The sequence below is a fragment of the Neovison vison genome, chromosome 12 (assembly GCF_020171115.1).
Source record: "Neovison vison isolate M4711 chromosome 12, ASM_NN_V1, whole genome shotgun sequence".
Classification (NCBI taxonomy): Eukaryota; Metazoa; Chordata; class Mammalia; order Carnivora; family Mustelidae; genus Neogale; species Neogale vison.
The window spans coordinates 10,332,042-10,356,010 of record NC_058102.1 but is presented as its reverse complement, the minus strand read 5'-3'; the positions used below and the strand labels follow the sequence as shown (position 1 = coordinate 10,356,010).

The 23,969-nt window shown below is 59.1% G+C and overlaps 1 protein-coding gene across 4 annotated transcripts in view; it reads left to right on the top strand.

The window, feature by feature from the left end:
- The window catches only part of LOC122892450 (TRIO and F-actin binding protein), a 53,193-nt gene extending 29,461 nt beyond the window's left edge, over positions 1-23,732 (top strand). For 2 of the 4 annotated variants that reach the window (XM_044228970.1, XM_044228971.1), the window contains 13 exons: positions 6,446-6,502; positions 8,996-9,064; positions 9,191-9,280; positions 9,636-9,745; positions 11,194-11,719; positions 12,346-12,456; positions 17,474-17,621; positions 19,286-19,388; positions 19,938-20,097; positions 20,165-20,278; positions 21,249-21,335; positions 22,120-22,283; positions 23,028-23,732. In XM_044228970.1, the coding sequence (XP_044084905.1) occupies positions 6,446-6,502; positions 8,996-9,064; positions 9,191-9,280; positions 9,636-9,745; positions 11,194-11,719; positions 12,346-12,456; positions 17,474-17,621; positions 19,286-19,388; positions 19,938-20,097; positions 20,165-20,278; positions 21,249-21,335; positions 22,120-22,281 (1,737 nt within the window). In that variant the 3' untranslated portion in view covers positions 22,282-22,283; positions 23,028-23,732. Of the gene's footprint in view, positions 1-1,415; positions 1,599-6,445; positions 6,503-8,995; positions 9,065-9,190; positions 9,281-9,635; positions 9,746-11,193; positions 11,720-12,345; positions 12,457-12,628; positions 13,792-17,473; positions 17,622-19,285; positions 19,389-19,937; positions 20,098-20,164; positions 20,279-21,248; positions 21,336-22,119; positions 22,284-23,027 lie in introns of those variants that run through there. The other 2 variants (XM_044228973.1, XM_044228972.1) reach the window with 2 other exon arrangements.
- Positions 23,733-23,969: the final 237 nt, after the last annotated feature.

Below are 23,969 nucleotides of genomic sequence, written 5' to 3'. Positions count from 1 at the left end.
TTTTCGGCCTCATTCCTCAGGGTGGAGGAGAGGCACCCAATGGGAAAGGCAGGGAAAAAACTTCAGCTCCCTGAGCCTCTTGTTTCTTTATCTGTGAAATGGGGAGAGTAATTAGAGTTTTGTGGGTTTTTAAAAGATTTTATTTATTTATTTATTTGACAGACAGAAACGCAGCAAGAGAGGGAACTTAGGCAGGGGGAGTGGGAGAGGGAGAAGCAGGTTTCCTGCAGAGCAGGGAGCCTGATGCAGGGCTGGATCCCAGAACCCTGGGATCATGACCTGAGCCCAAGGCAGATGCTTAACGACTGAGCCTCCCAGGCGCCCCGAGAATAAGTATAGTCACGACAGCAATAATTTTTGAACTCCAAACTGAGATGGCAGAAAATTGAAACGGCAATTATTCCAAGCTCTCCTGTATCCCGCCCCCAAAACGTTAAGGGTTGTTCTAGGCGCTTTACTTAAATTAACACTTCATTCTTACAGGAACATCAGGACATAAGAGCATTATTTCCTTTTACAGAGGGTGAAGTTGAGGCCCAGAGAGGCCGAGTACCCTGCTGAAGGTAACACAGGGTTTGAATCACAATTCAACAAATTCCACAGAAGTCTTTCTTTCCTCCGCTGCAAGGCTCAGAGGAGCTCCTGCAGGCAAAAGGCCTCTTACAACCTGCCAAGTGCTGTGAATGTGAGAAACGGGTGTAGCCCACATCCAAGAACCCAAAACCGGGTTCTTAAGCCCAGAAAGACCGGCTTGGGAGGAGGAGCCATTTGGGGAATGCCCTACCGTTCCAGAACTCGCTTTGTGCTTAGATTACGCGCTAGGAATCCCGTCTCTTCTTACTGTGACCTTGGGCAAGTCGGCCCACCTCTCTGAGCCTCTCTTTTCTCATTACTAAAATGGGAACGGGGACACCTCCCTGTCAGGTCTTTGGTGAGGCAGAAACTAGGTGACAGAGGTAACGAGCGGGGCTGGGCGAGGGGGACCCGCTGAGCTGTTAGGACTGGGTGAACTGCCCACGTCTCCGTCAAACCGAGGGGCCGAGCCGTTAGTGGACCCATCGCTCCGTCCGGCGGCTCGCGGGAGCCCTAATAGGGCGACTGGGTGCCACACCCGGCTGCCCCCGCCCAGCACTCCAGCGCCCGGGCCGGGCCGAGTCACCTGCACGTTGAGTCCTTCCTTCCTCCCTGCGCGCCGGCGGCCGGAGTCCGGCCCCTGGCTCCCTCCGCCCCCATCCGCCCGCCCAGACCGCCCTAGCGCGCCCGTCCCGTCGCGGCAGGCCCCGCCCCCGGGCCGGCCCGCGCTCCCATTGGTCCGCCCGCGGCCCCCGCCGCTGTTTGTCCTGGCTTTCCCGCCGCCCATTGGCCCTCCCGGGTCCTCCCAGGAAGTTTGAAAAAAAAAAAAAAAAAAAAGTTTTATGGGCGGATGGAAGGGCCCGGGGCAGCGCCGGCGAAGGGAAGGGCCGGAGGAGCGGCGGCGGGCGGCCGAGAGGGGCGGCGGCGGCGGCGGCGGCGGGATTCCCGCGCTGCTGGGCCCGGCCCGAGAGCCCTTCCCACCTTCCTGCCTCCTGCTCCCGCCGCCCCGGGGCGCCGCCATGACGGTGAGTGCCCCCGCGGGGCAGCCCCTCTGCGCCCCAGGCCGGGCGGAGAGCGACGGCCCGAGCCAGAGCCGAGCCGTTCCCCTCCCGGGCACCCGCTTCACTTCCCGGAGGCGAGAGGAGGTCTCGGCCGGAAGACAGGGCGACCCCAGCAGCACAGGCCGGCCGACCTGCCTCAACTAACCCCCAATCTCTTCCTCACCTTTCCGGGCGAGGAGCCAGGGCGACCCCGACGCAGTGGGAACTCCCTGTCCTGGGCAGCCCCTTCCGACACCCCCCCCTCCCGCCCCACCGCAACTTTAGCTGGACCAGTCGCGGGCAATGTGGGATGGCCGTTTCCCACCTCCCCTCCAGCTCCCTTGCATTCTCCCGAACTTCCGGACCGGTAGGGACTCCCAAGGCTCCAGGCAGTGGGAGGGAACGAGGATGGGCCTGGTTTGGGTCTGGGGTCTCATCTGGGGCTGGAGAGAGGCGCTCCCCGGCTCGAATGGGTCGCACAGAACCATTCGAGGTCTGGGAGGGCTGCCTACCCGCGTGGGCGCTGGCCCGAGGTTGGGTGGGTGAGAAGGAGCCGCCTCTTTGCGCCCCGTCCCGGAGCCCATGCTGGGATTTTTGAAGGGGCGCTGGGGCCTTGGGTGGGGCAAGCCCACGAGCGACGTGGGGGACACGATGGCAGAGATTCGCCTTTCTCTTGGGGATGGACGTTACCCAAGTCACTACCTGTACCTTAATGATCACATCGGGCCCCACAGCAGAGTTCACCATTATTCCCATTTCACATTTGGGTAAATTGAGGCATGAGGGATGAGGGGTGGTGTTGCCCTGGGTTACCCTGAGCGTAAAGGAAGGAGTAGCCTCTTTCCAGGTCAGTCTGGCCCCTTGACCATGATGTTCTGGAAGGGAGGGGCGGGGTTGCTTTTGGTTTCTGGCTAGCGCCTTAGGGAGGCTCTGACAGCCTGGACGGGTGGGGTGATGGAGTGGAGCTGGGTGTGTTTGCGCATGCGCACCTCCCCTTTCCTTGGCTAGTGGAGACCCTGCAAGAAGTGGGCTGGGCTGCCGGGGGTTGGCCCTAAGGGCCCCTGCCCCTGTGAGTGTGATGACCTGGCCGCTGCTTGGACTTCCTCGGCCTCCGCACATCCTGCCACCTCCCTCCTGGCTCTTCCTGTAGTCAGCAGCCTCCCTTTGGTCAGTGAGCAGAGAGGGATGTGGAGGGAGGCGCTGAGTCAGTGTCCTGGCCACCCACCCTCAGGCCCCCAGGCCCCGGGAAGGATGTTTGCATTGCCTATGGGGTGCCTGCCAGACCCTGAAGTGGGTGCTTTCACGTTACCAGAGTTGATCCTTTAAGGTCGATGATTTTAACTTCCCATCTAACAGATGAGAACACTGAGATATAGAGAGGGGAAGTAACCTGCCCAGGTGACATAACCAGTATTTGTAGCTAGATCGCCCCAGTTTTCTTTCTGGGGCTAGATAGAAATGTACTGTTGCCTTTCAAGGGGAAGCGCATGGTGAGGGGGCGGCTCCAGGCCGCCTGTGGGGGGTACTTGGAGGGACAGCATATCCCTGCGGTGGGAGGGGGCTTCCAAAGGAAGACACCCTCCCGTGCTTGGAGGATTTTGTCAGATGGAAATGGACTGGGGGAGGGAAGAGTGTAGACAAACACCTTGGTTGTGTTTGGGGAAAGGTGAGAACATAGAAAAGGGGCCTCGAAAGGAGGGCTTCAAAGGCCAGGAGAAGCAGTTTGGGCTTTGATCAGGGGCACTGGGGAGCCAAGAAAAGTTTCAGAGCAGAGAGATGGCTCATGATCTCTGCTGACAGCGTTAGCTGGGTTCATCATGGCTGCCTTCATGCCTGAGCCTGCCCCAGCCTGGTGTCCCTCCTGTGTCTTCTTTACACCCTTTCCCTCTCTCCTGACCCCCAGCCCTGAGCTCAGAGGTCTGTAGGGAGCGTGTGGTAAAGTTGCCGTGAATGGGTAAAGCCAGGCCTGGAGTCCAGATCTGCCCCACCTCCTTTAGCTTTCGCCCAGTGCAACCCTGCCCTTGGAGCCTCCTGCCTTAGCCACTGCCTGGCATCAAATTATATACCTGTCCACTTGTTTATTGTCTGTCTGTTTCCTGAGTTCCACCAGGGCAGGGGCCACATCTCCCCTTCGCAGCTGATTTCCTGGCCTCAAACAGTGCCCGGTGCTTTAAAAAAAAAATGTTTTTCAACAAACATTCCCTTAGCCTGGAGGGTGAACAGGCATGTCCTTAACGGTGAGTTGCTCCTATTCTGGCCTGTGAGGGATAAGTGAATGGCTTCGAGACCATCACAAACACAGCAGAGGCTGCAGGAGGGCACTTTCTGGCATGGTGTGTGGTGTGTACTGGGAAAGGGGCCACGGAAGTGGCAGTTAAGCTGGGTCTTAAGGCACGAGTAGGGGTTTGCCTGGTTCCGGGTGGAGGAGGAGGCCTGGTATTTCAGCAGAGGACATGGGCTGGTGTGGAGGGCCTGGAGTCCTGATGTGTTGCCGATCAGAGAGCATATGTGATGACGATATAAAGATGGGGTTCCCTGTGCAAGGGGGATGCCGGCTGGCCGGGTGAGCTGAAGCTTGTGCGCTGTCAGGCAGCCAGACCTCGTTTTGCAGCCCCCTGGACGTTTGAAGCAGACTTGTGACACTTAGGCCTTTTTGAGGGGGTCTGCCCGCCAAGCTTGTGTTTAGAGGGGTCCGTGTCAGTGATTCAGGCAGGTGGGAGGCTGTGCTGACCTGTGGCCGTGGCCATGACCCAAAGGAGGAGAGAGCTGGTCGGTACCCCTGGAGGGACAAAGGGCAGGTGAGCTTTCTCAGGTGGAGGAAGGATGGCTGGGCCCTAGAGGCCATGTGGGAAGGGACAGCAGGAGAGGTCTAGGCTGGCAGACCTTTTGACCCTGGACAGGGGTTCCCAGGTTACTGCAGGACCTTCCCTGTCAGCGGATTTAAAATCTCATGTTGGCAGCCTCCTCCCCTGCTAAGGTCAGTGTGCCTTCTAGCATCCGGGATGGCGAGCAGCTTTCAGAAGGTCACTGAGCTTCTCCATGTGTAACTCATTCAGCCCTCTCACAAAGCTTGGGGGAGCACAGGACCTGCCCCCCCCAATATTTGCTGTGTTAGATAGCTGGGGGTCAGGGAGGAGATGTGATGTCCGCCCCACCCTCTGCTTTCCAGGCAGCGCTTGGGGTCCCAGCCTGTCATTCTAGTTGCTCTCTCCTGGAAGCCTATGGCCAACTTCCCAACCCTGGCCCAGTCTGATGGGCTGGGTGGTCCACTGGTCCCTTCCCAGGAGCTTTCCCCTGGACCAGCACAGGGGTTTAGAGCAGGAAGGTAAAGGAGGGTAATATTTATTCAGCAGGCGTTTGCTGACACCCAGTCACAGCATGCCAGTCTTGGGGTCACTGGAGGTCCCCATCTGCATGGAGGTCACCCAGGTGATTTGGTGGCCCCGAGTGTAGCTGCCAGTCTTCGGTCGTAGTTTGGGACTGTTCTAAGCAGCCTCTGGCACTGGCGGGGAGCAGGGTAAGAGCAGATGGAGAGAGACAGACGAACACAGCCCCAGGGTTTCCCAGCTCTTGAGAGCAGAGCCCGGGTCCACTCCCTCATACAGGTAGGTGGGGAGGGGCTGCCATGCAGGGGTGGGGATGTGGGCCTGCGGAGATCCAAGGGCTCTGGCCCCACAGCTCGGGCTCTGGATGGCTCTGGATGTCCAGGCTGCTGGCACAAGCCCCTCGTGGGCCACTTCCTCCACCTGCAGAAGAGGAGAATGGGGAGGAAGGCAGGTCAGGGGAGGTAGCCAAGTCAGGTGGCTCCGGTTACCAGCTGCCGTCTCTGCTGCCCACCCCACTGAGCCCCGCTGCGGGCTCCTTCCACGCAACCAGCAACCAGACACCTTGGCCTGGTGAGGCCACGATGCCGGTGCTGATAGGTGGGCTCAGGGCCATGGCAACAGGTGGCCGCCTCCTTCCTGCCCTGCAGCCTGGCCCGCCCCACTCTCCGCCCTGCCAGGGAGCAGGGGCTGACACTCTGCTGAGGGGACCAGGACTTACAGAAGTCTGCGCCTGGGCCAGGAGGGTCTGGTGGCTGGAGCCCATCAGATGGGCGTGGCCAGAGAAAATGCCTGCATGAGTGGCTGCTTCATCTAGGCCCTGGGTGTCGGGGGGAGAAAGGAGGTGCCTAGCCCACAGCCCTCTGTGGGACATGCTGCAGCTGGGAGCCCCCAGACCCCGGGCCCGCGTCCCGCTGGGCAGCACCCATCAGGTGGGGCTTGCCAGGACTGAGGTACCACCTTCCTGGTCCTTCCAGAGATCTGGAGGGCACCAGAGGATCTCTGACCCTAGCCTGGGCCTGACTCCCATCTTTCAGTGTCTCCAGGAGGCACGGAAAGGGCAGGGCTGGCCAGAACACGGGAGGGTCAGTAAATGGGGGATGAGTGGGGACATGAAGGCGTTTTCCTGGTGGGCCTCCCGGCCTCTTCAGTGAGGGCAGCTGGACAGTTGGCTTGGGCCTTCCGGTCCAGGCTGTTCTCAGTGCTCTCTGGCGTCTGTAGGCAGAGCTGCTCTGTCTCTCACTGTTCGGTGAGGAGGTAGGCTGGTTGCAGGGGGAGCCTGGACATCTACGGTGGATGTCACCTTGCCTGCTGGCTCTCAGAGACTATTGGGGAAAGGGGCCAGGTCTGCCTCAGTGGCTGGGAGCCTGCCTGGATTTGGGGGTTACCTGGGTCCTCAGCGCCCCCATCTCCTGGTCTCTGTGTGGGGCAAGGTGGGTGCCCACTCCTCCCCAGTTCTGGTTGGCTCTCCACCAGCCCTAAATCACCTGCCTGCTCATCTTCCCACAGCCCGATCTGCTCAACTTCAAGAAGGGATGGATGTCGATCTTGGACGAGCCTGGAGAGGTAGGAGGGCTGCAGCGAGAGTGGAGGGAGTGGCCTGGGCAGCTTTGGGGCCCCAGTAGGTCCCTGGGGGCAGCCCAGCAGGCTGAGCTGCTTCCACGGCTTATCCACGGAGGGGGTCCAGGGGGGCCCAGAGTGGGCGCCATGAGGGCAGGGGTTTCTCGTTCAGTCCCAGAGGGCCTTGGGCTGGGGGCGTGGGAAGGCAGAGGCTGCGGTCATCTCAGCCTGCTAGAACAGTCCACAGGCATACAGGGCCTCGGGACTAGAGACCTCCTAGCCCCTCATCCCCATCCCCTCGTGTCATCGAGAGGCCCTGGGCCCTCTCCCCTCTTGACGACGCTGGCTGAGTCTGGGATGGAAGGGCTCCAAGAGACCAACTGTCCTGAGACTGCGGATTCCCAAGGCCTCAGCCATGCAGGAGCCTCTCCCTCCCCACAGAAGTGGGCCTCCGAGGACCAGCCTGGGGCTCCATTTGTCGTTCCAGAGCTTCCTCTGGCCTCAGGAGCCACATCTGTGGAATGGGCATGACGGACAATGACGATTCTCTCCAGGGTGGACAACAGGGTCAGGGAGGTCGAGACATGTAGGGTTCCTTACAGAGCTCAGCCAGTAACCCTTCCCTTTGTCTAATACGTCCATCCTTAGGATGAGGAGGGACAGTGGCCTCTCGCTGGCTCTGCCCTTTCAGCTGCCAGGCTGGATGGAGTCTGGGAGCTGGAACTGGCTTCCTGCCACTCAGCCTGGGAGGGGACGGCTCCCCGCCCCTGCCCTGCATGCGCCCATGGCTCGGCCTGCGTGCAGCCCGCATGCCTGGGAGGGCTCAGAGCCAAAGGGAATCTCATTGTGTTTCCTACCCACATGTTTTATTCCCTCCAGCCCACAGCCTTCCGTTCGCCGTTCGGCGGCTGGCTGTGCTCCAGGATCACACAAGGCCTGGCACCCTGCCAGTGACCCTTCTCAGCCTCCCCGCCCAGGGTCTCTGGAGGGCAGAGATGATGGGCCCCACCCAGAACTGGCCGCTACTCATCTTCTTTCGCAGGGTTTTGGAATGTCCAAGCTGGAAGGGCCCTGGGAGTTCAGCCAGCTCATCCCCTGGGTACACAGACGGGGGACAGGCTCACATCTGAGCTTCCAGCTCTTCTGGGCCTAGTAGCCCCTGCAGTAGAGCCAGGCCTAGAACTTGGGCTGCCTAAGGCCACGGAACTCCATCTGACTCCTATCTCAGCCATCGTAAATTAGGCCAAATTAGGCAGGGGCCAAAGAGACGATTTTGGCACAGAAGCCCTGCCCTGCTTTGTAGAGGGACAGTTGAGGTCCTGAGTGGCAACTCAGGCCATTGCTAGGACAGTCCCCAGTAACCTAGTGCTTGACCCTATGCTGAGTGCCACGAGAGACATAGAAGGAAGGGATCGATACTTCTAACCTCACAAGAAGGCTTAGGAGACTTATTATTAGTCCTGCTTGCCAAGCCAAGAAGAAAAAAGCTCAGAGAGGTCAAGATACCTGATCAAAGACACACAGCTAGCAAGGGATAAAATAATTGTAACCTAGGTCTTTTGGATGCTAAACCCTATTTCTTAGGAGAGGCTGTGTGCAAAGAAGTCGAAAGTGTCATTCTGGCACATCCTTGAAAACTTGCCATCTTCTTAGGGAAAAACCACTAAGTATTTAGACTTAGGCTTGGGTAGAGTTTGTTGGTGTGGGGGAGCCCCTGGAGGGCCGAGGACTGGGTGGCATGTTCTGACCCTGGGAGTGGGCAGACTTTGACTGGCATTCCAGCCAATGGCCAGAAGCCCAGGGATGGGCTGCGCTTGGAGTATTTAATAATGAGCTGTTCTGCCACCCCTCCCTTCCCCTCCTCACCCCACTGGAGCAGACAGGCACTGCAGAAAGGGGCCCAAGTCATAAATGTGCAGAGAATATCCTTTCACAAGCTGAACACGTGTGTAACCAACACCCGGCTCAGCGAACAGAATAGGACCCACGTTCAGACGCCTCCCCCCAGGCCACCTCCCATTCACTCTGAGACACTTGTCCTTGACTACTGAGGTGACCTAGAGGGGTCTAGGGAAGAGACATGTAAAGTTCTGCTCCCTGACTTGCCAGGCGAATGACCTTACACAGGTCACAGCCCCTTCCTCGTCTGCACTGGAGGGATTGCGTGTAGGAACCATGGTGCTCTCGATGGAGAGGGTCAGGAGGGCTACAGGACTGCCAGCACATCAGAGAAGGGCTCCCAGAAAGACAGGGAAGGTGTCGGCACTGAGGAAAAGCCAACCCATTTCACAGATGCGGCCCCTGGAGGGGCCAGGCTTCAGATCTGAAGTTTTTGCCTCTGCTCTGTACCCTGCCCCCCGGGCCATCAGCAGGGCAGAAGAGGGTGCCGTCAACCCAGCAGCACCGAGGACAGCTGCAGAATGGTGCCCACACCCCCGTTTTGTCATCCCCCGCCCCACAGCCCCTCTCCCCTTGCTCACTGCCTCCTCTCCTTCGCAGTGGAAGAAGCACTGGTTTGTGCTGACGGATTCCAGCCTTAAGTACTATCGGGACTCCACCGCTGAGGAGGTGAGACCGAGTGGGGGCGTTCTCTGCCCCTATCAGGTGCTTGGGGGGCCCTGGAAGGGGATCGGGGCGGGGGGCCCGGGGCAGGGCAGTGGAAGGCGTGGACCATCGTGGGCCTCCCTGCGGCAGGCCGATGAGCTAGATGGCGAGATCGACCTGCGCTCCTGTACGGATGTCACCGAGTATGCCGTGCAACGCAACTATGGCTTCCAGATTCACGTGAGCCTCGTGCAGCTGGGGTGGCATGGGGGGGCAGGGGGCGGGCTTCGTGACCGGCTCCTGTCACCTGCTGTCCCGGAGGCGGTCCTCAGAGCCGGTCAGAAGTTCTGCTGCCAATGCTTGGCGTGTCTGGGGAGGCCCCAGAGATCACAGGTGGCGGGGGAGGGCGGGACGTTGGGGAGATCCTGGAGCTTTGACACACACACACCCCCCCCGCTACTCCCTGGGCGCAGGACCTCAGGTTCTGTCCTGCAGGGAAAGGGCCACCCTCCCTGGGGCGTGCAGTGGCGAGGGAACAGGGGTGGGGGGGCAGGGCTGGCCATGTGGCAAACCTGCCTGCGGGGTGGACTTGCAGACCAAGGATGCCGTTTACACCTTGTCGGCCATGACCTCGGGTATCCGGCGAAACTGGATTGAGGCTCTGAGGAAGACTGTGCGACCCACCACGGCCCCGGATGTGACCAAGTATGTGCCAAGCCGTCCTGGGACCTTGAGGGAGGCACCCAGCCCTGTGTCCCTGAGTGGAGTTTTGGCACCCAGCCAAAGGCCCCGTGGTTGTACCTCTGGGGCCTCAGTTTCTCCATCAACAGAATGGAGAGAGGCAGTGAGCATTGTTGGCACTCACCCGAAAATACTTGGAGGATCTGAGGTTTGCCTGCCATCCCATTGTGGTCCCCACATCCTGAAAGGAGGGGAGGGGACCTTGACTCTTGGAGAAGATGCCAGTGAGTCGAAGGCCCCTGAGAGGTAGCCGACTGTCTGGAAGCCGTGGGAGCCATGTCTAAGCCTGTGCTGGGGAGAATGTGTGGTTAGGTCATCTGGGTGAGGTGCTCACCCCGCCCGAGGTCGCCGTGCTGGGGGGTAGGGGGACTGGGCTGCTGGGAGAGCCCCCACACAGTATAAACGCTCGCTACCTGCAGGGGGCTGGGAACCACAGCAGATGGATAGCACGAGCAGCGTGTGGTGGTGGGGGACCCACGTCCTGGGCCAAACTTTAGCTATTCAACCCCAGGCCAGTGACTTCCTTGTCTGACGGTCCGATTTCTCATCTGTCGTGCTGAGTGTGACATTGGCTTCATGGGAGGGATGTGCGCAGAAGCCCCCTGTGGACTCGGGGGCCTTCGTGGCTGGACTTTCAGTTAGTCTGTAGGCCTGGCGGCTCTAACAAAGAAGCCCCCCACACACACACACACAGGCAAAAATAAGGGAGCATTTGCTTTCTCTCTCTAGAACAATCCAGAGGTGCATGATCCAGACCTGGTGGGGCAGCTCCGTGGCCCAGAGCTCACACCTTTGCGTCTGGCTTGGTTCTCCCGGAGTCCCAGCCCGGAGTCCAGCCAGGGCATGGCCCGTCCTTTAAAGGGAACCACACCCCTGGCCAGAATGTAGTCACGGGGCCCCGCAGCTGCAAGGGGCTAGGGGCGGGGTTGGCTGGCTCACTTATGTACCCCGCTGCTACTAATGGAGCAAGGGGAGGCCTGCCGCAGTCGGCGCTCCGGTCCCCGTCCAGCTCCTCACCACCATTCACCTCGTCTTCCCTTTTCTCTCATGAGCCCCTGGGGCCCCGGACCATGCCTTAAACCACACTTCGGGTGACGATTCTATGACCAGCACCGGCCAAGGGCCCTGGTTGCTTTGCACGCTTGCCCTCCCCGGGACCTCGTGTCCGTCCTGTGAGCGGCTTTGTGGGCCCATGTTACAGATGAGGTCCCTGGGGGCCCAACAGGGAACCCAGCTCTCCTGGTGCCTCTGCTGCTGAGCGCGGGCCCTGGAATGGTTGCCAGGGTCTGTTAGTGACGAAGCCCAGGTCCTAACCTCTAGATGGGGGTCCGGCCCTGGCTGGGGGTGGGCAGCGGGGCACTGTGCTTCACTCCATCCCCTGACGAGGCTCTGCTGGCCGCCTCCCCCCCCAGGCTCTCGGACTGCAACAAGGAGAACGCGCTGCACGGCTACAGCACCCAGAAGGGCTCCCTGAAGGCGGGAGAACAGCGGGGGGGCTCTGAGGTCATCGGTCGGGGCGGCCCGCGGAAGGCGGACGGGCAGCGGCAGGCCCTGGACTACGTGGAGCTGTCCCCGCTGACGCAGGGCTCCCCGCAGCGGGTCCGCGGCCCGGCCCGCACGCTCGACCGCCCGGCCAAGCAAGAGGAGCTGGAGCGGGACCTGGCCCAGCGCTCCGAGGAGCGACGCAAGTGGTTTGAGGCCACGGACGGCCGGCCCCCGGAGACCGCCGCTGGCGAGGGGCCGCGCCGGGGTCTGGGCGCCCCGCTGACCGAGGACCAGCAGAACCGGCTCAGTGAGGAGATTGAGAAGAAGTGGCAGGAGCTGGAGAAGCTGCCCCTGCGGGAGAACAAGCGGGTGCCTCTCACCGCCCTGCTCAACCAGAGCCGCGGGGAGCGCCGGGGGCCCCCAGGTGACAGCCACGAGGCCCTGGAGAAGGAGGTAGGCGTCATCGCTGGCCTCCGGGAGCCCCCTCGTGCCAGCAGCACCCCACCTGTGCCTGTGGTCACACTGTGGCATTTATCTGGCATACCTAGTGAGGGGGAGCTCAGCCCTGATTCGCTGAGACCGCAGACTCTTAGAAACTGCAGTCTTCTTTCCTGGACCTCAGTGTTTCTTGTTTTGGGGCATTTTTCCTTCTTCGTTTTGTCCTCAGCAACCACAGAGAAAGGAAGAGGGAGAGACCACTTACTAAGCACCTTCTGTATACCTCCTCCTCAGTCTCCTTTACCTGTATTGGCTCCCTGAGCAGTCTCAGGGTCCCAGACGGTAGACTTCGTCACAGTTGGACTGGTGGGAAACTGAGGCTCAGAGACCACCTCCTACGTAATGTGATCAGTGTCTGTGACCACAGTGTCCTGCTCCCAACCCTGTTTAGTCTTCTCTGGGACAAAGTTCTCCTGGGTCACTGACCTGGACATCCAGGAAACAGCTGAAATGTCCCCTTTACATGCATTTCCACCACTGGCTGCTTCCCCTGCTCAAACCCAGGGCTCCTCACTGCCTCCCAGCATCCCTTTCCCAGCTTCTGGCTTCCCACTGACCAACCCCACCCCACCCCCTTATAGGTCCAATCTCTTCGTGCCCAGCTGGAGGCATGGCGTCTTCAGGGAGAAGTTCCACAGGGTGCACCCCGGTCCCAGGAAGATGGCCACATCCCCCCAGGCTACATCTCGCAGGTGAGGCCAAGGGGCTGTTCGGTGGGGGCTGCGGGCAGGCTTCTGGTTGCCAAGCTTTCGGAGAACAGCCAATGTTCTGGGAGTGTTTTGACACCCATGGGTGTCATTTGACCTGCAATGTCTCATTAAAAGTGCCCCTCGGGTAGACGTGATCACTGTGCCCATTTTACAGACAAGCCACTGAGGTTATGGGACTTGCCTGAGGTCAGCTGAGCTGCAGAGGTCAGAGGTGGGATGTGAGTTCGGTTCCGGCTGACTGCAGAGCCTGTGTGTGAGCTCCCCGGGACACTCTGCTCTTGGACCCCTTCTCCCATACCGCCCAGGAAGGAGACCCAGTGGGGAATGGGATCCCCAACGGGCAGGCCTCCAGGATTGCTGCCTCGGGCCAGAGAGATCCCACTCGTGCCTGTCAGGCCAAGACCCTACGGCAGGTGGCCTGCGGGATGTGGGACCCTCTGGTAGCCCCCAGGGCACACTCGGTGTGCCTGGGACAAGTGGTTCTCAGCTAGGGCTGATTTTGTTCCTCTGGGGACATTTGGCCATGGCTTACTATCAATTTTACTGATATAAAGGACATTTAGGATACAGTGTACAAATACAAAATATATCCCTTTCCTTGTGAATTCCATATATAGCGAACTGACTTGTGTCAGAATACTGTTCACTGGTTTTTCCGAATGCTTGTATCGTCAGCTAATTGGCAAGCGAGGATTGTTCTACCGTGAATGTTGCTTGACAGTTTTGTTCACGTCATTGAGTAAAATGAGAAGACATATGTCAGAACTTTACTTGGTCAATGTCACGAGTAACTTCTTGACCGAACTGGATAATAGTTTTCTTTTGAGAAAATTCCGTTTAGGAGTATGTTCTCAGGTTTGTGTTCTAGTTCCAGTGTGATGGTTAAAAATTTGGCAGACATGGGAGTTTAATCTGCATTATTAGCATTTTCTCAGCCTTTGCTAACGTCCAGACAATCACAAAACAATATATCAAGCCCTGATTTGTGATGTTTCCCAACTTCCATGGTGTAAATACTCCCGCTATGGCTAATGTCCCCAAACTCCGATATGGGAAGAGATATGTGCACAGAATCGTAGAACATTTCCACCAGACAAGATGCAGAAGATGTAAATAAACCTGAGAGCACATGGGTGCCCCGGCTGGCTCCGTCCTTGGAGCGTGAGACTCCTGATCTCGGGGTCCTTGAGTCCCAGCCCCCACATTGGGTGTAGAGATCACTTAAAAATAAAATCTTAAAAAAACAAAACAAAACAAAACACAAAAACCTCAAGAGCATAGACAATAATAAAATGCAGTGAAATAATTAAGAAGTGATGAATTTTGAGTATCACCTTTGTTTTCCATGAATTATAAGTTTATATAATTTAATTTTTAAAATGGCTTCGCTTAACAAATGTGTAACAGAGTTGTGAAGAGTAAACCGTTGGTTGCCTCCAGTCAGCACACCATTGCCTGAAGTAGAAGAGGCTGCTGAGGTCCTGGGCTCTGAGCGCGGGGACTTCTAGAAGTTTCAGGGTTGGAGATGGCTGTGCGGAGCGGTTTTGGGGTGGGGGCACGGGCCGGGGCAGAAGGTGGAGGGCTGGTAGGTGTCTACAGTGAAGACGTCCAGCAAGCCAAGGAGCTGGGATCTCAAAGGACCTGAGGGGGTTTGGGGTCTGACAATGATATCAGGAAAGTGGTGTTGGCGTGGAGGGGATTTTGGGAGGGGGCAAGGGTGATGTCAGGGGCTAGGACGGGGGCTGGGGGAGAGAGGGCTTCATGGGTGTGTGTGCAGGGAGAGGTGAGGACTGGGTGACAGCCCAAGGAAGACAGTGGTGGAGCCTCCAGGGGCCCTGAGTCTGGGCCGCTGTGCAAGGCCAGGGAGCCCCATGGGGCTGAGTGGTGGGTGGAGTGTTCAGCTGAAGGGAGACCAGGGTCAAGGGGAGTTGGGATCTGGCTGGGGGAGGGGGACTAGCTTTGGGGGTCACCTGATGTGCAGGGGGGAATGGAGCAGGGTAGGCGGGAGGGACCAGGGTTGTCAAAGGCTCCCTTGAGGCCAGAGGAAGGAGTGGGTGGGGCTTCTTCAGGCTGGGTGAGGCCCCACATGCCCCTGGTGCTCCAGGCAGCTGGGACACCCTCAGAGACCCCCACCCAGAGGGCTTCAAAGTATACTCGGAGACCCTGGATGCCCCAGGAGCTGCCTTTCTGGGTGGTTCCATTCACAGCCATCGGTATCTGGCATTAGAGCAGCCTTATCTCTCTGTTTTACTGTTGGAACCTGCATTAGATTTCCTTTGGGAAAAGATTTCTCACTTAAATGAAGTTTGGAAAGCACTACTTTGATTGCTCTGCTTATGGGTGGGGAAACTGAGGCACAGGAGGTGAGACCTTCAAGCTAGAGGCAGACCTGTGTTTGCAGTCCAGGCTTCCTGGTCCCCAGGGGGCCACTGGGCACATGAAGGGCTGTCAGCCATTTCATCCTGTTAGGTTGGGATGGGCAGGGGTGCAGATGGAATTGGGGGGGGGTGTGCAGGTGAGAAGGGAATGATAAGAAAACAGAGCCAAAGACGGGTAGAGGAGGGGCCCCAGAGGTGGGGGCGCCGGAGAAGAGGAGCTGAGCTATCTCTATCCCCTCCGACCCGGGAGGAGGTGGCTGGGGATTCAGGGGACCCTGGAGAGGTGACAGCTGGGAAGGGGTTCGGCACCTGATATCTTCGTCTGGGTGGGCGCCCCTCTTTCAGCTTGTGGAGCTGATCACATAGGATAGTAGCTGGGGTTGGGGGGGGCTGTTCTGGGGCTTCACCAGCTAGGGCTCCTGTGTCTCCTCTATGCCCCCTCCCCCAGCTTCCTGCAGAGTAACGGGCATTTCTTGGTCTCCTTGGATCCCTATCAGAGGTGGCTGCTGGACACCTTGGGCCCTCCTAAAGGTAGATCAGAGAGAGCCGCACTGGGCCTTCTAGGAGCCCCTCCTTCCTCACGGGCTGGTTCCTGCCTCTGGACCCCCTGTTAGCTGCCAGGTCGGCGTGCGTCATTGGGCCCATCTCTGTAGGTGGGCTTATCTTAGGGACCCTCATGAGTTGGTCTTATGGGCCTGTTTTATAGAGGAGGACACTGAGGCTCCGTGGGGAAGGGGCTCGTTCAAGTTCACTCTGGTACAGCGAGGATCAGGACCCGGTGTGTGAAACTCCAAAGCCATGTTCCCTTGTTCTGACTGGAGGGGGACAGGCGTCACCTGCCCCCCCCACTCAGAACACCTGGCCCTTCCCCCAGACCGGTCCTTGTAGCCCCCGGTGCAGCTGCTGGAGAGGTGGGGGTCAGTCCCCCCCACACCGCAAGGTACGCTGTGGCCTGGGATATATTCTCATATCTGGCTCTCGGCTTCGGTTTCCTCCAGGGCTCTTCCCCTTTCGTTAGTGCTCTTAAATCTCATTACATAAAAAATACGTTTATGTCTTCAAAAATTCAATCCAATCAAAAGGTTAGAAATGACCATGGGGGCTCTACTTCCCCTGCCTGCTCTGCCCCCTCCAGGGGTCAACTTGCTCCCCATCGGAGCACATCCCAGGAGTTTCCTGTTGCTGCTGGAACAAATCACTGCAGCTTATAACAAGGATGTATTTTGTCGTGGACTTGAAGGGGGGTAGCTTAACCGGGGTCTCGCTGGGCTCAAATCCTTTCCGCGGGTTCTGGGTGGGACCTGTCTCCTCTCCTTTTCCAGCAGCTTCTAACCCCCCACATTCCTGGGCTCCTGGCCCCATCTACAAAGCCCGCAGTGGAGAGTCAGGCCCCTGAACTTTCCATCACTGCCCTCCTGCCTCCACTTCCGCATCCGAGGCCCCGTGACTCCACTGGGTCCAGAGGCTAATCCCTGATAGTCTCCTTATTTTAAGGTCAGCTGATTAACAACCTTAATGCCCGGCTTCCACATAAGGTGACACATTCAGAGGTTCTAGGGAGTAGGACATGGGCATCCCTGGGCACCTCTGCTTAACCACACGTTCCGCTGTGTTTGACGCATGTGGACTGGGATGCGTGCCTCTGTGTTGTTTCGGTGAATGGGATCACACAGTACGTGTTGTCAGAAACAAGCTTGAGTCACCTAACTTTGGGACACCTTTCCACAGCCGTCCACGTGGGCAGCTCTGCCCTTCCCCATCTGCCCAGGGGCCTTTGTAGTGTTTGATCCCATCATTTATTTAAGGGCTCCCTTGCTAGGTGTTGTTTCTGGTTTTCATCTCTTACCAACCTTCCCGTAGGGAATACCCCTGTCCGAGAATCTTTGTACACATGTGACTTCTTTGCAGTCAGCGGGAGGTTACTAAAAATGTGGTGACAACACCCAACTGCCCCCCCCATTCCACGCACCTGTCGCAGGTGACTCTCCCAAGCAGTGCGTGTATCAGTTTTTTAAACACTTGTCGGCCTTGTCTACAGGCCCTGTTCTGTGATGTCACCAGTGTCAGCTCCCTCAGCACCTGCTACCTGTCAGGCTCTGGTCCGGACCCTGCGGGGCTCTGAGCTGGATCAGGTCTTCCTTGTCTTTGGAGAATGTATAGTCTGGCGGAGCCAGAGCAGGGGCTGTCCAGAGATAGAGCAGGGAGGACATTAAGCTGGACTGCAGGCCAAGTCCATTACCCTGGAAGAGAAAGATGCAGAAGAACGTTCCAGGCAGAGGGCTTAGCCTTAGCCAAAGTTCAGAGCTGTGACCATGCCATGAATGATTTCTCCTAACTGGAGTTCCTTGGTGGGGAAAGGCCTGGCCTGAGGCCACGAGGGTCAGACACAGGAGCAGGGATTTGACCCCGTGGGACAGGAGCCCCTGACGGGCTGGGAGGAGAGTGACAGGGTGAGGTTTGTGGATTCTTGGAGCAGGGGCAGGTGTGGTAGGTGGGGCCCAGCTCCAGAGAGGAGAGGTGGAGAGGACTGGCCCGGGGCGGGCGTGACCCTGAGGCTGGGGAACGGCCACCATCCTGGCAGTGGGGGCAGCCCTGGGACCCAGCTGGACTCGTGCCCGCAGGAAGCGTGCGAGCGCAGCCTGGCCGAGATGGAGTCCTCGCACCAGCAGGTCATGGCAGAGCTGCAGCGGCATCACGAGCGCGAGCTACAGAGGCTGCAGCAGGAGAAGGAGTGGCTCCTGGCCGAGGAGACCGCGGCCACGGCCTCAGGTGAGGACCCTGGGCCCCACCAGCCTCCCGCGGCGGGTCCGCGCTGAAATCGGGGAGGACTTTAAATAAGGATTGGGGGAGTCTAGTGCCAAACTTGGGGAAGGGGCCTAGGAGGGGATGGAGCCCCCAGAACTGGCCTCTGCTTCTACATGAGAAGGGGAAACCGAGGCAGCAAAAGCCCCCCTGAGCCCCCATGTCCTCCTGGATTGCAGCTCCTCTTCCTCAGGGGCCCGCAGCCACTGGGGATCTCACCCTAAGGTGCACGCCCACACTGGGTGCCAACTCCATGCCCTGGTGCGCACCGTGTGCTGGGGCACAGACTGCTCAGCTGCGGCCCTGGGAGTGGGGAGGGCAGGAGCAAAGCTGTGAGCTGTTGCTAAGCCATGTTCCCCATGCGAGCATCCCTAGCTCTTTGCGGTGCCTGACGGAGGGACCCCATTTCACAGATGAGGAAACGGGGGCTCAGAGAGGTTAGTGACTTGTCCTAGACGGCACAGCTTGGAGATGTCAGAGCGGGAGTTAGAACTCAGAGCACCCTGACTGCAGAGCCGGGCCCTGAACCCCACCCTCTGCTCTCCCAAGCCAGAAACAGGAACACCCGAGATGTTGAACATCTCCCTCCCTCCCTGTGTTCCCTGCATTCCTCCCATGTGGGTCTGGCACATCCCAGGAACTCCCGTGGGATTTCCAGAATCACAGCAGTGATGCGAGAAGTCCCTTGATCTAGAACATTCCACCTGCCAGCACTGAGCCACGTGCTTCATGCACTCAGGCCCCTCATCTCAAACCCTGGAGCCAGTGTGTTCTGTGTTTTAGGGAGATAACCTGGTACAACCATGAGATATCCTTCCCAGCAGAGTCTGGATTCTTCTGTGAAATCTAGTGCAAAGGTTTTCACCAAGAAACTTCTCAGAGTCCCGCTTAAGTGGGCTGCGAATGACCACAGATGACCTTACCTCTGTTCAGGTCAGGGTTTGCTACCGAAAGAGTTATGAAAAACTTCCAGTGTTCTGAGCCTTTGGATTTTAGAATTATGGATAAGATTATGGATGAGGGCGTGTTTAATCCTCCCAACTACCCTGTGTGAGTGTGAAAACACTTGGTCCTTGGTTGCTGGCAGTCTGGAAAATAAGCCAGCGGGAGCTCTGCTCATCTACTCTGGGCCAGGCGTTGTTCTAAATGCTCTCTGCACAGCTTCCAGTAACCCACAAGAGAAGGTGCTGTTGTTCTCCCCGTTTTCCAAGAAAGGACCCGAGGCACGGGGGGGTTAAGTCCCCGGTGAAAGGTTGCCGCATTTGTACCAGCTGCAGTCCTTGTGTTGAGGACGATCAGCGGGCTGGGCCGGAGAGCTCGGTCCAGGCTCTGCAGGGCTGGTGGGCTGTGTGGGGTCTCACCCGGACGTCAGTGACAAGAGGTTCCAGTGGTCAGATACTGACGTGTCTCCCCAGGGCTATCCCATCCCAACAGACCGTGATTGGTACCTTCTCTCGATAGACAGGCTCAGAGAGGTCAAACAACTTCCCCAAAGCCACTCGGTGCCTGATACAGGCCGGCTCAGTGCTCTTTGGCCCTGTCTGCATGGTCCAGGTGGGGGCTTGGAGGAGGTGGAGCTTACTGCTTCTGACCCCTCCCCAAGCTCCCCCATGCCCTTGCCCTGCTTCTAGCCATCGAAGCCATGAAGAAGGCCTACCAGGAGGAGCTAAGCCGGGAACTGAGCAAGACACGGAGTCTCCAGCAGGGCCCCGATGGCCTTCGCAAGCAGCACCAGTAAGATGGCACCCGGACTCCGGGGACTGCAGGCTGGTCCTCATTCTGAGCTAGGGGCTGCCCACCCTGGTGTCGAGGCAGGAACCTGTGTCGAGGTCCCTTGACAGAGGACATGACATTTTGCCCCCAGCTGAGACTCCCAATCCAGTCACCTGGCACAGGAAACAGCGGCAGGGGGCTCTCAGCCAGACCCCCATGCCAGTGCCCCGAGATAGTTCCTTAGGCCCCCTCCTTAGGCCCCTTTGTGTCCAACTGGTCTCAGGCGGCTTCTGGTTGGTGTCCCCTAGAGCTGGGCGGCAGTACTACCCTCGGCCAGTAGGTGTCCCCACCACAGGATGGTTCTGGACCCTTAGGGCTGCAGAGGCCTTTGAGGCTTAACCCCTACCTTGTGGAGGGGGCACCTGCTGCCCAAGGAGCCTGTCACCAGTTCCCAGCCCCGCAGCAGGCTGAAGGCAAAACCAGAGCGGGGAACATGAAGACCGGAACTGCTTTGCGTCTCTCCTGAGCCGAGTCTCACGCCGTCCGTGCCCTCCTCTGCCCCCGGGACAGGTCTGACGTGGCGGCGCTGAAGCGGGAGCTGCAGGTGCTGTCGGAGCAGTACTCGCAGAAGTGCCTGGAGATCGGGGCCCTGACCCGGCAGGCTGAGGAGCGGGAGCACACGCTGCGACGCTGCCAGCAGGAGGGCCAGGAGCTGCTGCGCCACAACCAGGTGAGCCCGGCCCGTGGTGGGGGGTGCGGTGGCCGTCCTCCCTGCACTGACCGCCTGTGCCTCCCAGGAGCTGCACGCCCGCCTGTCAGAGGAAATCGACCGGCTGCGCAGCTTCATTGCCTCGCAGGGCACCGGGGATGGCTGTGGGCGAGGCAGCGAGCGGAGCTCTTGTGAGCTGGAGGTAAGCCTACCCCCGTGCCAGGCGGCCTGGCTGATTCTCAGCCCCCCCGACAGGCTGGCTATGCCCTGCAGCAGGGAATGGCATGGCCCCGCCAGCCCAGGCCCCAGGGAGAAGCCACTGCAGCTGGGACGGCCACCTGTGACAAAACCCTCCTGCCAGAGTCCAGCCCTGCCATCCGGGGCCTGCCACCCAGCTGCTGGTGGCCACAACAAGTCACCCCACCAATCTGAGCCCCAGGAGCTCATCTGTAAAAGGAGGCTAGCATCCCCCTTACTAGGAGAAGCTGGAGTAAGAAAATGTGTGTGATCCCAGGATCCCCTAGTATTTTATTTTATTTTATGAAAATTTATTTATGGCCTTACTCTGTATTTGGAACGTCTGGAAGGCCTTCATATCTGTTAACTCATGGAATCTCTGCGACAGTCATACAAGGTAGATATCACCGTCCCGGTTTACAGATGAGGGCACTGAGACGTAGGGAGGTCAAGTGCCTTGCCAGATCTCTCGCGGCTAGTCAGGGCAAGAGTTGTGATTTGAACCTGGCAGTCTGGCTTCGGCGTCAAAGCTTTTAAGCCTCCCCAGTCCTGGCTGAACCTGTCTCTGACTTGGTCAAGTCAGAATAGCAAGCCCTGCCCCTTGGGGTTTGGGGAGGGGTTAATGAAGTATTTTGTAGGGAGGCCTGCCCTCTCTGGCTCCTTGGGGGGCTACACTATGGTCACCCTCTTTGCCCTCAAGTTGAGGGTGGGGTGCTGTGTTGGGATAGCAGCAGAAGTAATCATGAGATACCCACTTGCTAGTATGGACAGAGTGAGACAGCAAGGAGAAATCAGAGAGGCTTCCTGGAGGAGCCTGGCCCTGGGGTGTGGTGTATTTTGGTGCAGGTTGGGAGTTAAATTCTGGGGGCCTGAAGCAGAGAAGTCAGCTCTCAGGGTGCTGTGGCCCTGGGTCAGCCCGTTCCCCATGACCCTAGGTGTTGCTGCGAGTGAAGGAGAACGAGCTTCAGTACCTGAAGAAGGAGGTACAGTGTCTCCGGGACGAGCTGCAGATGCTCCAGAAGGTAGGGTCTTATTCAGAGCTGGTGGACAGGAGCCCTCCGGATCCGCATCAGTGCCCCATCCCTAGAGCACCCACTCTGCCAGCTGGCCTTCTCCCCTCTCATTCATGGCTCTCCTGGTGTCCTTGTCCCTATTTATACGTATCCTTATCCCTATTTATAGACAAAGACACTGAGGCTAAGAGAGGGTAAGCAACTTGCCCATGACCACACTTGGCTTTATTTAGTCAGCAGATACTTAATTGAGCACCTACTGTGAGCCGGGCACCGTGCTCGGTGCTGGGGAGACAGCTGTGAATGAAAAAGACCCAAGGCCCCATGCAGGGGCACCCACGCTCCAGTGAGGAGTGAGCCGTACGGCGGGCAGTGGGAAGGATTTGGGCCCAGGGCTGTGTCCCTGTGGGTTTGGCACCCCCAGGTGTTGGTGGCTCTGGGAGGATGTGTGAGTCACACTCACAGAAGGGGCCCCAGCCCCGGGCCAGGCTGACCAGGTTCGCACCTTGGCCACTCATTGTCATGTGGACTTAGACAAAAGCTTCCCCTCCCTAAGCCTCAGCTCCCATCTTGAGGGATGACAATGATGCTGGATGCCGTCCCTGGGCCATGCCGGGAGGGTGCACCCGGGCTGGGGGGCTGCCGAGGGAGCATCTGGAGGGACCGGGCCATCAGGGCGTGGAGGAGCCTGGAGGCTTTGTGCTGGCCGGCAGGGGCACGGTGGGCATGGGCCCGGTAGGCAGGGCCAGGAAAGGGGCCTCCGCACCCTCACGGCCCTTGGATGCCCTCCCAGGACAAGCGCTTCACCTCGGGGAAGTACCAGGATGTGTACGTGGAGCTGAACCACATCAAGACGCGGTCGGAGCGGGAGATCGAGCAGCTGAAGGAGCACCTGCGCCTCGCCACGGCCGCACTGCAGGAGAAGGAGTCCATGCGCAACAGCCTGACTGAGTAGAGGTGAGTGCTAAGGGGAGGGGAGAGAAGGGGTGAGGCTGGGCCGAGCTGGGGGGAGGCCTGGTGGGGCACTGGGCCTGGAGCGGGGAGCTCAAGGCTCACCCACACCTGACTCGTGGCGCCTTCTCCCCTGGGACTCTCCCTTGCTGTGGCCTGGGTTTCCCTCTCTGTAAGCGGGGAAGGTGGCACTAGCCGCCGGGGGCCGGGGGGCTGGGAAGTGGACCTGGGCGTGTTCTTCAGAGGAGGGCAGTTCCAGGGGCCCGATCGTGGCCATGTGCCCCCCCGCCACAGCCAGGCACTTAGCGCAGTGCCCCGCCTGCAGCCTGCCGAGCCCGTACCCCTTGTCAGGGCCCCCCTGGGGACCCCAGCAAATGCAGCTTGCCGGCCCCACCTTCCAAGCTGGTGGCATGGCCCATGTCACCGATCAATGACGGCGTTCCTTCCACCAAGTTCCATGCCGCTGATGTCATGGTCGGGGCTGGGCCCCCCCCAGAGACAGTCTCACGGCCATCCTTGATGTCCCAGACTTCAGAGCTTTCTTACGCTGCCTCTCCTGATGCCATATCTGCCACCCGGGCTTCTGCTTTCGGATCGACCCCTGTGGACTTCCTGAGGCAGTCGGGAGAGGCTGCCCTGGGGGCCAGGCTCGGGAGGGAGAAGCCCAGAGGAACAGGAGCAGGTCTGGCCCAGCCTTCCGGGCCACCGTGCTCGGCCTGAGCCCGCAGCTCCCCAACTCTTGTCTTCCAGGTCCTGGTGGCCCAGCTGTGCCAGCAGACCCTCCCCCGGCCTGAGGGGACCAGTCAGTCGCCCTCCTTCCTGCTGGATGGAAGTCAGAAGCCAAGCTTTCTCGCCACCCCCTGTGGGCTGCACATGCACTCATGCCCACCACACACACACACACACACACATGCACACACACGTACACACACACTCTGCGTATCTGAGCGCGCCCCTCGCACTGGGTCTTACCTTGCACCTTCTTCAGGATTTTATATGTGAAGAGATTGTTATATAGATTTTTTTCCCTTTTTTTTTCCAAAACACGTTATACTTTGAGAAAAGCAATTCCTGGAGGCCATGTGCCTCCATCGCTGGCCTGCCCTCCGGCTCCAGCCGCCTGCCCGGGCTTCTGGGCCCGTGGGCCTGCCCCAGGGGCAGGGGCCTAGCAGACGCCCAGCAGCAGTCGTGGCAGGGTGGACTCTGGTGGGAGAGGCAGGGAGCCAGCCGCCCTCTTCCTACCCTACCTCCCACTAACTACTTCCTGCCCTGAGGCGCCCCACACTATGGGACTCTGGACAGAGGGACAGACGGGCAGAGGGAGCCGGCAGCTGTCCCTAAGTTCTCATCTCCTCGTCCGGGGGTGGGGTGCTGGACAGGGAACTGCCCGAGCCGCCCCATGAAGGCTTCTCTCCTGCTCCATGAGCCTTCTTAACTTAATAAAATGTTCCCGCAGCTCTGGTGTCCGGGCTGGCTGGGGCAGGGTGGATTATGAAGGTGGGGGGCCTCACCACCCACGCCCCCCCGGCGCTCCACCCTTCCTGAAGGGAGGCGTGGGAGCTCCCAGGGGGGAGGCGAGAATCGAGTCTGTCCTCTCCACGTGGACCACCAGTCACAGCCAGGTCCCCGGGGAGCCGGGTAGAAATACCAGGTCCGGACCCCGCGGTGATTCATGTGCGTCTCTGTGTCTGA